This window comes from Diospyros lotus, chromosome 14 (assembly GCF_014633365.1).
Source record: "Diospyros lotus cultivar Yz01 chromosome 14, ASM1463336v1, whole genome shotgun sequence".
Lineage (NCBI taxonomy): Eukaryota > Viridiplantae > Streptophyta > Magnoliopsida > Ericales > Ebenaceae > Diospyros > Diospyros lotus.
Genome location: NC_068351.1, coordinates 299,290 through 311,660, shown reverse-complemented (window position 1 = coordinate 311,660; position 12,371 = coordinate 299,290). Strand labels below are relative to the sequence as shown.

Here is a 12,371-nt window from a genome sequence, read left to right as displayed (position 1 = left end):
TGCCTACCCCCCACCGCCGCCACCACTTCAAACACCTGTAGACTTTCGTCATCAAATGCCAAAAAAGCATTAAACACGCCACCAGTAAGTATTGCATGTCCAGTAAAGTTCAATGGAGCATTAGACATCCCTCTCCCACCACAATACACCCAAAACATCAGGACGCAAAGAGCACTCAAACAGCCATTAAACTAACAACAAAAACACTTACAAATCCGTAAAACTTTGTTTTTCTTTCTTTTTTGGTTGTCTTAAATCTTGACGAACGTCTAAAAACATAAGTACCATCCATCACCATATTTAGATCAATTCTAGTAAAATAGATCCAAACCACATCCAAACCTAGAGTAACTTTCAATTCTATCCATCCATCCGCAACATGCAAGCTTTAGACAAAGAAAAATAACAGACTATGTTGCTCTTTTTCCGTTGGCACGATTCAGCCTATTTGGAGGGGATACTCGACTGTCATCCCATGGCATATTTCTGTGTCCAGCTGCGGGCAGTGGTCTCATACTTGGTTCGATCGGTCTTGTACATGTGAGCGATCTCCGGTACAAGGGGATCATCAGGATTTGGGTCAGTCAGCAAGGAGCAGATTGAGAGAAGAACCTAATTCATGGGCAAAGCATTATCAACAATCTGACGATGCAGTCAACTTTATTACCATCAAAACTATTTTGTTGGCAAATATCAGGCGAACATAAGTTACCAATAGTTCAAATTAAAGGCAGTATGTCATCTCAGCTGCAAACTTCACTTATGACATCTACAACTCAACCAACTCCCCAAAAGTGTAAAAATCTCAAGTATAAATAAGATCACTTGCTCAAAAGTCTTTGTTCTTCACACAAGAAATGGTTATTTTGGGAACTATTGACAGGTGACGAACATAAGTGTAGGAAACCTGTTAACACATGGAAATATCTAATCACCAGAAAGAAAATTTCTGGAAACTAAACCACCAGATCAGAAAGACAAAACCTGACAAGTTGCAAAAGATAAAAAAGAAGCAATTATGTCATGAACCTAGAGACCCAGTCAAGTTTTCTTCTTCAGCAATGATGATTCTTGAATACATCAGACAATTATACTTCCAGGAATAGTGCTTTATTAGAGAATTCATCCAACTAAAATTTCTTCTGGAAAGGTCTCATTCAGTGTGTGGACGTTAGTTCCCTCAGTTTTTATTAAACTCAAGTGACCTCCAAATCCAAATTATCAAAATGATATCCCATGTAACTATTAGGCCCCAAACTTTCCATTCCACTCCCAAGGTCCACAATATCATTTATCATGTATTTCTTTATTACCTGTTAGTTAATCAAGGCCTCTCTATTAATATACACATAGAAACAAGTATGACTTAAGTGGCTATACATACAAATCTATCTACAGAACTAAATGTTTCAATGTTCCTTATCATAAGTGGACACCTGTTGGTAATGGGGGCACTCATGCTGATGATAGATATGAAATCCTTTAAAACTTCTATCTCTAGAGGCTTAGTGGTCAATTTTGTACTTCTAATGGATTAATCAATCAATTTTAGGACTAACAATGCCAATAGTTGCAACGTATGGGATACCAATATACAGACATATATGTTAACACTATGTATGGACAATAAATCAATTTCAAGATCAATAAATGCTAATAGTAACAATGCATGGGTGCCAAGGTACTGAGATCTAAGTAACAATATGATTCTACAGGTATCCTATTCCTGATATGATTTTTTTTTTATCCTTTCATCAAAGTAGACCATCATTAGGAAACAAATTTACAGTTCCCGGTTGGATTTGTTGTAGCTTCCTACTTCCTATTTTTATTTTTATTGGGACAGGAAAAAATGTTTGTGACGTCAAGAAAGCAAAAACTGGACAAGAAACAAAAACACCAGATAAAGTGCTTCCACTTGCTTTCACAATAATGTCATATTTCAGAAATGTGCCTTTCCATAGAATTATTATTTCGTACCACAACATTGGTATTATAATATCATTATGATGATATTATTGTAAAACTGTAACATAAAGTAATACTATACTATCAAAAATACTATTATAAAATTAAAATATTTATAATTATCCACAATCCAGAAGCCCCATGCACTGGGATCACCTTTTACAAATTGCATGTATAGGGTTGGTCCTCTTTCATGGTCCCAAACCAATACATAAACTTGATAAGGGGAAGCAGAAAACAGTTTGTTAGTTATCCCATAAATGAAAGCTCTTAGATTTTAAAATGGCAATCATGCTTAAATATTGGGGTACTGACATTAGGCGTAAATATGTAAAACCACAGTTCTCAATCAAGATACCATCCACATGGTTCAACTACATGTATATGTTGAACTATTAGGCGTAAATATGTATTTGCACTTGATTCTGTTTTTGATCCAGTATTGTATCTGTTGACTCCTTTGTCACTACATGTATAAATCATGATGCAAATTGAATCAAGTGCATACTAAAATAAGTCCCAACTTACCTACCAACATGTCACAACAAAAATCACAATGTTTCTTCATCCACAGATGCAATACTCTTCTAAAAATTGATTAAATAGATGAAGGCATAAATAAAGCATCCTACCTAGCGCAGAGAACATTTTTAGAGGCTTACATTTCTAAAGATACTCCCCCTCAATGCTCTTGCACCCAGAGGATATAATGTTACAAATGAAAGTTCATTTTCTCATGCAACATTCTTTCACAAAATTATCAAGGTAGTGTCAGACTCGGATCTGACAGGAGAGTTCCTTCCGTAATTGAGAAGGAAGTGCGGGAAGAGGGAAAGATTGAGAAGGGAAAAGGAGAGGGCGGGTAAGTTCTAGAATCGGAGAGAGAGAGAAATGAGAGCAAATTGAGAAAGGGAGGGAAAGGAAATTGTGTAATAATCCTCACATGATTTCCCCATCCTCGACCAACTATTATTTATAAGCAAGATACAAGTGGCGCGACAGTAACTAACTGCTCAGCGTGCGCCCATTTGAGGAATTTGAATTATTCCTCTCCCAGCTATTACAATACTGCCCATGCTATTCTAATTACTCATATAACCTCGGCCTATGACAGGTAGATATTAGTGTCTGCAATTTATATTATGAACTAGTTGTCTGTGCAATTCATTTAGTGATTGAATCTAATAATAGCCAACTGTCACAACCCTAAAGGGTGGGCAAGGGCAAGAATGTAATTAGTAGTTAGAGGGCAAGGCTATAATTAGCCTGGTATTGTAATAAGCCATAGCTGTACTAAACGGTTAGCTCCAACAACTTGTACCCTTGCGGTTACAACCATAAGGCTGCCTATAAAAGGATAAGAGGCGCCAAGGATGGGATTTATACAATTGAATAGAACATAAATCTTTCCCTCAATTCTCCCTCCTCCTTTCAAATTCTCTCTCTCTCCCTCCAATTTGAATTCTACGGCTACTTAATTTTCCCAAACTGCATAAGTCTCAGATCTAAGACTTATCATTTGGTATCAGAACAAGACATTCTCAGAGATTGAAGGCGATATCAACTTGAGCAAAATCAATGGCGGAAGACACAAGTATGAAGCAATTGGAGACGCGCATGGAGGCGCTGGAGTTTGGAATCAACCAAACTCATGAGGCAATCGCTCAGGGCGAGGAAGATCAAGCCATTGCTAGAAAAGTGATGCAATGGGAGTAGAGAAGCACTAGGAAATCATCGATCAGTACAAACAGAGAATTCATAGCATAATCAATATGTTCTCTGCCCTTCCACAATTCAGGCTACTGCCTGAATTCCCACCCCAATCAACTAAGGATCCCAGTCATTCCGGCCATGGAATACTCCCACGACCTGACGGATTGGTTGAACCAAGTGAGCCGTTAGATGCGAACATCGAAGCACCGGTAAGGACTCTGAATTCTCACACTAATTTCTCCACCCCTATGCCTCGTTTGGAGATTCCCTCGTTTGACAGATCCAAGCCGAGGTGGTGGATCCGTCGGTGTGAGAGATTCTTTCATTTGTATAATGTGCCCGAGGTGTAGAGGGTCACCATGGCAGTATCTCAATGATACTGCCGACTCCTGGTATCAAGGGTGGATCAAGGCGAGGGAGGTGGAGGTTGGATGGGATGAGTTCGCAGAAGAGTTGTGTGTAAGGTTTGAGGAGGAGAACATGTCGACTATGATCGAGGAGTTCAAGATGTTGAAGGAAACAGGAAGAGTGATTGACTACCTGGACAAGTTCGAAGAATTGAGGGCTCTTATGTGGAATGCACAACCATACCTGACGGAGCAGTATTTTGTATCGAATTTTGTGAGTGGCCTTAGGGGAGAATTGCAATTTATGGTCAAAATGATGTTGCCTACCACCGTGAGGTAGGCTGGAGAGAAGGCTAGGCTTCAAGAATTGACATTAGAGGCCATCTTTGGGAGGGTTAAGTCGTGGCTTAGGAGCAATGTGAACCCTCCACAGCCTATGGGGGTGAACACGAAGGGGATGAGTGCTGGATTAGCATTGGGATTCCCTAAGACAAATTACAATGGCATGAAGGGTACTATAATTGAGCAGATAAGGCAACTCGAGCTCTGTTACAAACGTGGTGATAAGTATGGACCAAGCCATCAGTGCAAACGACAACTCTTGAAGATGGAAGGCATGGAAGAAAAGGATAATGAGGAAGAAAGGGAGGTCAATGAGGAAGACATGGAGTTGGTAGGGGAGGCAGAGGTAGATGATGGAGGGAGGGATATATCTTTCCATGGATTGAAAGGAGAGCCGACGGGGAAGATAATAAAAGTCAAGGGGCAAGCCGGAAGGAGAAAGTTGATGGTCCTCGTAGATAGTGGCAGTACACAGCATCCTCAGTGAAGCTATTGCCACTGATCTACAGAGTGAGTTGATGGCCACCACACCATTGTCTGTCATGGTGGCCAATGGTAATCGTATGTTTAGCTACTACAAATGTGCGGATTTCAAGTGGCTCATACAAGGGTAGGAGTTCTCAATGGACCTAAGGGTACTGGAATTAGGGGGTTGTGATATAGTGTTGGGGGTGGATTGGATGAGGACCATTAGTCCTTTGACGTTTGACTTCAATAAGCTAGAGGTGATAGTTGAGGTGGATGGCAATAAGCTAACATTGGTGGGAAGCCAAGAGACAAGGGAATGCAAAATAATTACAGGGAAGAAATTATAGAAGTTGATTAAAAAGAGGAAGTTCCACATTTCCTAGTTATTTTCCATTCAAGCTGTGGAAATGGAGGAAGAAGGCTACACAGGAACAAAGGGCAATGAGAAGCAGATAGTAGAACCTACACCATCTCAAGAAGAGGTAATCCCCATGGGCACACTCAATGAACTTTTGATTGAGTTTTAAGGAATTGTTTGCTAAACCTACCTCTCTCCCCCCTACCCGAACCTTGGCCCATACTATTCCCTTGAAACCCAATTTACAACCAGTCAATATTTGGCCTTATTGTTACCCACCCATACAGAAATCTGAAATCGAAAGACAAGTTAAACAAATGCTTTCCTCCTCAATTATACAACCCAACTAGAGCACATTTGCATCACCTGTCCTATTAGTCAAAAAGAAAGATGGTACCTGGCAGTTTTGAGTGGACTACCGCCAGCTCAACACCCTAACCATTAAGAATAAATTCCCTATTCCCAATATAAAAGATTTGATGGATGAATTACATGAGGCAACCATTTTTTCTAAGCTAGACTTGCGATTTGGGTACCACCAGATCAAAATGCACCTTGCAGACATCCCAAAAATCGCCTTTCGAACCCACCAAGGCCTTTATGAATTCCTTGTTATGCAATTTGGGCTCACTAATGCCCCGACTACCTTTCAAGCCTTGATGAACCAATTATTTGCCCCTTACCTAAGAAAATTCATATTAGTATTCTTTAATGATATACTAATATATAACCCTAACCTGGAACTTCATCTTTCCCACCAAAGGACAGCATTTCGAATCCTTAAACACAATCAATTGTATGTTAAGATGTCCAAATGCTTGTTTGCACAGAAGGAGGTTGAATATTTGGGGCATATAATATCAGGGGAAGGAGTTAGTACTGATCCAAGGAAGATCTCTGCTATAACTGAATGGCCGCAGCCTACTACTGTGAAGGAATTGAGAGGGTTCTTGGGACTAACAGGGTACTACTGGAGATTTGTCCCACACTATGAGATAATTAGTAAGCCCTTAACTGAGTTGCTAAAGAAGGATAAGTTCTAGTGGAACCCCAAGGCTGAAATGGCATTCACAACCCTCAAGGAGGCAATGACAAGAGCCCCGGTATAAGCTCTTCTCGACTTCTCAAAACCCTTCGTGGTAGAGACAAATGCTAGTAATATGGGGGTAGGTGCAGTGCTCATGCAAGAAGGCAGACCGTTAACATACCTTAGTCAAGCCTTAGCCCCAAGGCACTTGGGACTAAGTGTATACGACAAGGAGCTACTAGTAGTCTTAGTGGCAGTAGACAAGTGGAGGCCCTACTTGGAAGGAGGCCCCTTTATCATTAAGACTGATCATGACAGTTTGAGGCATTTGTTACAGCAGAGACTACACACCCATCTCCAGAGGAAGGGGGTATCTAAACTATTGGGCTTGGATTATACAATCTACTATAGGCAAGGGAAGGAAAATAAAGTGGCCGATGCACTTTCCAGAAGAGAAGAACAGGCCAGCTGCAGTGCCATTACAACTGTCATCCCTGGTTAGCTAAAAGAGATCACAGAGAGCTATGAGCATACTAAGTGGTTTAAGAAACCGCAAGAATAGTTGGCAATGGATTCTATGGGGAGCAGGGGGTATACCATGACACAGAGACTGATCATACATCATGGCAGGATAATGGTGGGGAATGATCAGACGCTCAAACGAAGGATTTTGCAATCCTTGCATGACTCCCCCTTGGGGGTCCATTCTGGAATTTGAGCTACCAACCACAAGGTAAGACAGATGTTCTATTGGATAGGACTCAAGAAGGAAGTAGTGGAATTTGTGTTGTTTTTCCCTACTTGTCAGAGGTGCAAGCACCAGCATGTGGCCTTACCAGGACTCCCCCTACCATTGGCCATCCCAGAACAGGTTCAGGAAGGGGTGTCTATGGACTTCATTGAAGGCCTACCCAAGTTAGAGGGCAGGGATGCTATATTGGTAATTGTGGACATATTGACTAAGTTCGCATACTTTGTAAGTCTCACCCACCCATTCATGGCCCAAGAGGTGGCTAGGTAGTTCCTAGACTCAATGGTTAAGATTCATGGGGTCCCAAGATCAATAGTGTCCGATAGGGATAAGATTTTTATAAGCCATTTTTGGCAAGAGCTGTTTAAAGGCTTGAGAGTAGGGTTGCATATGTCCACGACATACCATCCAGAAACAAAAGGGCAAACGGAGAGTGTGAATCAGTGCTTGGAGTCCTACCTATGGTCTATGTGTTTTGCCAAGTCCAAGAGTTGGAGCAGATGGCTACCTATGGCACAGTGGTGGTACAATTCAAGTTACCACAGTGCCATCAAGAAGTCCCCATTTGAGGCATTATTTGGGCACCTAGGCCCTCTCCTACTTGCCCTAATGAACACCCCCACAACAGTGCTTGTCGTGGAAGAGTATTTACAACAAAGACAGAGGGTGACACAGCTACTGAAGAAGGAACTAACCACAACTCAGAATTGGATGAAGCAAGTGGCGGATAGAAGGAGGAGTGATCGGGAATTTAAAGTGGGTGATAGAGTATATCTGAAGGTCAAAAAGTTTCTCCAGCACTCTTTCTCATCAATCCCTACCTCTAAGTTGAGCCCTAAGTACTTTGGGCCATACACAGTGCTTGCTAAAGTAGGCAAGGTACCTTACAGGCTGCAATTGCCTGAAGGCACAACCACTCATCCGATGTTCCATGTGTCACTGCTAAAGAAAGCAGTGGAGCCTACAACCACAACCAACCCCCATCTTCCCCCAGTAGACGAAGACAGAGAGGTGCCCATGGAAACCCAAGCTATTATGGACAGGAGGATCACCTACAAGGATACTATTCCCGTAACTAAAGTGCTGGTCCAATGGAGCCACCTACACCTAGATAATGCAACCTAGGAGTACCTGACTTGCTGAAGCAATACCCTCAAGCAACCCAACTACTGTCCTTTCTTGGGGACAAGAAAGATCTCAAGGAGAGGGAAAATGTCATGACCCTAAAGGGCGGGCAAGGGCATGAATGTAATTAGTAGTTAGGGGGCAAGGTTGTAATTAGCCTGGTATTGTAATAAGTCATAGCTGTACTAAATGGTTGCAGCTCTAACAACTTGTACCCTTGTGGTTACAACCATAAGGCTGCCTGTAAAAGGATAAGAGGCACCAAAGATGGGATTTATGCAATTGAATAGAACATAACTCTTTCCCTCCAAAATTCTCTCTCTCTCTTTTCCTCTTAATTCTCCCTCCTCCTCCCTCCTCCTTTCAAATTCTCTCTCTCCCTCCAATTTGAATTCTATGGCTACTTAATTTTCCCAAACTGCGACCACACTGATATGTACCCAGTACCACATATTGCCAGAGTCAACAATATGAAATTGGTATACTTTTTGTTCAATTAAGCACAATTAGAGATTAATGGATTCAAGTGACCAAAAAAACACCTGAAGAGCACCTCCAAATCCATCTGTATACAAAATTCTTAGATAATCACACAATGAAGTTTAAACAGTTGGAACTTCATATTTTTACAATCTAATTGCTTCAACTGATGTTAAGACCAATAACAAACAAATGGATAAAAAAAGCCTTTTATTTCTTGACAAGTTGTACACTCAATAAATTGGTTAGTAAAATTCAAACCTTAGAGATGGTAAGGGCAGGGCTCCACTGCTCCTTAAGGATATCAAGGCAAATACTTCCATTGCTATTGATGTTTGGATGGAAGACCTTAGTCTTAAATGCAACCTGGAAAACTAATTGTTAGCCATCTGAAATACAAAACAACAATATATAAAATATCAAGCCATCTGAAACACAGAGATTAAAATAATAATCTAAAACATCACATTTAAAAATCCAACAGAAACCTCGGCTTTACTCAGTACAAATCATGTCAAGTTAACACAGCATCATATTTAAAAAAACATGCAATATTGTTTCCCCATTATTTATTCGCACAAAAACAATGAAATACCAATAACAAAAACAAAACAATACATAAACAATAAGCCTTAATCCCACCAGGTCAGGTCAGTTATATGGTTTTTAGCGTGTCAATTATTTACAAAATTATATTCATGATCATTTATCCTAAAAGATCATATCCCATCTCATGTCTAAATGTTTTTCACTAATTTTTCTTTGGTCTTCCTCTATCTCTAGCTATTCCATTTCCAACAATGCTCCTCACAAGTGTGTCTACTAGTCTTCTTACACATTCAAACCATTTTAAATGTTGGGAGTGCTTTACAGGTTGGGGTCCATGTTGCTGAAAATGATTTAGCTCAAGGCTCAAGGTAAGCTTTAAAGCGACCTTCTTGATAGCATTGATCTCAGAAGGCACTTGCTCTAAAGGGGCAGCATGATGGCAGCTATTCTGCTCTGTCTGAGAGAATTGGAATGGAATTGGTGTGCTTCGCTAGTTCTTTCTTTTGAGACAAATTCATTCCGAAGAGCAGTTGTGATAGGGAAAGGCCATCGAAATACATCTTACCTTCAATAGACACCATTTCAATCTTATTATGCATAACTTATTTCTAACTTTTTAGTATGATAATCCTAGTTTCAATTGTCCTCATATTTTTCACTTGTTACTGCTTAGGATTATCATACTAAAAAATTAGGACAATTGAAATTAGTTACACGTGTGGGTGCATGGACTTGATTGAGCACACCCATAAATCATCCAGTTAGACAACTCCTTAGTTACTTTCTCTCAATCCAGCAAGTAGCAACTCTTCACAACAAGGTCAAACATCTAAACATTAAGTTTGTTAAAAGAAACCAACAAGTATACAAATATTACACCATGTACAAATGGAAGGGAGGAGTTACCTTTGGGGGCTTAAAAGGATAATCAGGAGGGAAATGAATAGTAACTAAAAAAACACCTCCAGCATATGGGCTGTCAGGAGGCCCCATAATAGTTGCTTGCCAATGGAACATGTCTTCAGCCACAGGTCCTGTTATGATACTTCAAAAGTCATAAAAGAGAGGAGAGAGTGCAATTGTAGTCAGCATGTACAGTATAAGAATATGATACAGTGTGTGACAATTTTCCCCAAAAATGACTGCTATCAAAGACAAGATGCAGTGTAACATAATTACTGGGTTCCCTCCTACCCCCAGAACCGTGATCTAGATCACATGTTTCAGATTGCAGTTCTTTTGCACAATCATGAGGAACACAATTTGGATCCCCAAGAATGGGGATCCCAAGCAGGTGCACAAGTTCAGTTAAAACAATTAGAAACTGGGAAAGAAATTTAAGTTGGAATAAGTCTCAAAGAAAATTAGAGAAAAAGCTTACCTACCTAACTTTCTTGTTTATTCTATTGTATTTTGAATTATATTTAAATCTAATTTCTTTTGCATGGGATCCTTATTCCATAAGTTGTACAAGAACATAGAAAATAATTCAGAACAGACCAACTTCTATAAGAACTAAGTATCAATCCAACTAATTTCAACTTAAGTACCAACTATAACATGTACAACAACCCAAAATAGTGAACCAAATTAAGCCTATCCTCTCCGTGCCATAAAATTAGTATACTAAAGTACCCCGAACCTGCTCCTGTACCATGACCCACAACCTACCACAATCCTGGTAACTATGCAGTATAATGTGGCCCCATAACAACCAAAACTTCCCATCATTGCACCAAACAAAAACAGAACAAAATCATAGCAAGCCATGTCATCAGATAATGCAATTTAATAGCTTTGGCTATAGGAACCAATAAGCCTAAATTACCTAGATGGTGAAACATTCTAGTATCTGGAACGGGAAGAGGAACAAAAACAGAGTATGGCATGTGCTTTAAAGTATGGTATTATAGGTGCAGACTTCTATGTGTTACTCTTAGAATCTCAGTTACTTTTAAATAATTTTGTTTTAACAATTAGACATTCGATGCAATATTTCAAATAGGTATTTTAAATCAAATTAATGGTGTAAAACACATTTTCAAAGATAATGAACTTTATTTTTATATATTTTGACTTGCCAAACTCCCCTATCCCTAAATTTTAGTTCATCAATTTGATTTTTCCCTCCTAAATAAGGAAATAATATAGAACAATTGAGATTTCCATTGATTCCCGATTGTATGTTTCAGGAAAAGAGTACAACATTTCATAAAAGCATTACCAATCCCTATCTTATAAAAACGTCAAATTGATCATGGTTAGTTAGGCACTAGTAACACGACAGGGTATAGATTGGTAATAAAAAATGTCAAGCCCATACTTGTTGATGGTTCCTTTAAGCAGCAATAGGAATAGTGATTTATCATTTTAAGCTACTGCCACCTTTAAACCAAAGAAAATATAGTATGAGAAATTGTCTATAAATTAGAACTAATTAGTAATGGCAGTTCCAAAAATTTTAATGCCTTGTAGAATGACAAAAGAAATAACAATTTGTGATTTTACTGATTGTTAGGCATTATAACTATGAGTGCCTTCTGGAAGCGGAAAAACAAAGGGCCTCCACACTACCGCCATCAATTTTCTCATGATCGACTTAAAACGACAAACCAAACGATGCAATTATACGGAGATAAATCTGGGAGAAAAGGGGGTACCAGCACTGCATGAAGTAGGAGGATCCTTCTGCAAATCCTTGAGTTCCTTGAGGATACGCTTTGTTGCCATGTTGATTACGCACAAATACACAACACACACTTCCGAAACCTTGAAACTGCGAGAATGTAAAGGAAACGTCCATAAAAAACACGAGTTGAGTACAAGAAATGAAAATCAAATTATACAGACACAGAAATACATATGAATAAGGAAGAAAAGAGGAAGGGCATAGCTAAGACAGTATTAGAATTATAACCCTAAACCTAAAGAGAATGATGCCAGAATAAGAGGCTTTGAGAAATCGCGATAGGGAGGAAATAGCGGCAAACAGAAGACGGCTTTCAAGCAGATCCACACCTTAGCACCTCAACAAACAAAGGCCTCTCTCGCTCTCTCGCTCTCTCTCTCTCTCTCTGCAACTATGTTGAACTGACCAGACCGGACCGGACCGGACCCAACCTAAGCGAAGAAGAGAAAGCCCCGCCTCGCCCCTCCCGCCCGACGACACCCTCACTTTGGACGCTGGCGATTTGAGGAGAGAAGTGACACTTGGGATCCAACCAACAAGCACAGGGCACGGGC

At 39.9% G+C, this 12,371-nt stretch overlaps 1 protein-coding gene across 3 annotated transcripts; it reads right to left on the bottom strand.

The window, feature by feature from the left end:
• Window positions 1-207: 207 nt before the first annotated feature.
• On the bottom strand, window positions 208-12,359 carry LOC127789914 (ubiquitin-conjugating enzyme E2-17 kDa-like). Of its 3 annotated transcripts, none has more exons than XM_052319007.1 (5): window positions 12,046-12,359; window positions 11,789-11,904; window positions 10,035-10,162; window positions 8,841-8,945; window positions 208-612 (listed from the first exon to the last, which is right to left on the bottom strand). In XM_052319007.1, the coding sequence occupies exons 2-5, from the start codon at window positions 11,856-11,858 to the stop codon at window positions 469-471; spliced, it is 447 nt and encodes a 148-aa protein (XP_052174967.1). In that variant the 5' UTR covers window positions 11,859-11,904; window positions 12,046-12,359; the 3' UTR covers window positions 208-468. The 3 variants fall into 3 exon arrangements, with proteins under 3 accessions (XP_052174967.1, XP_052174966.1, XP_052174965.1); XM_052319006.1 differs by having other exon boundaries at window positions 12,053-12,358; XM_052319005.1 differs by having other exon boundaries at window positions 12,147-12,358.
• Window positions 12,360-12,371: the final 12 nt, after the last annotated feature.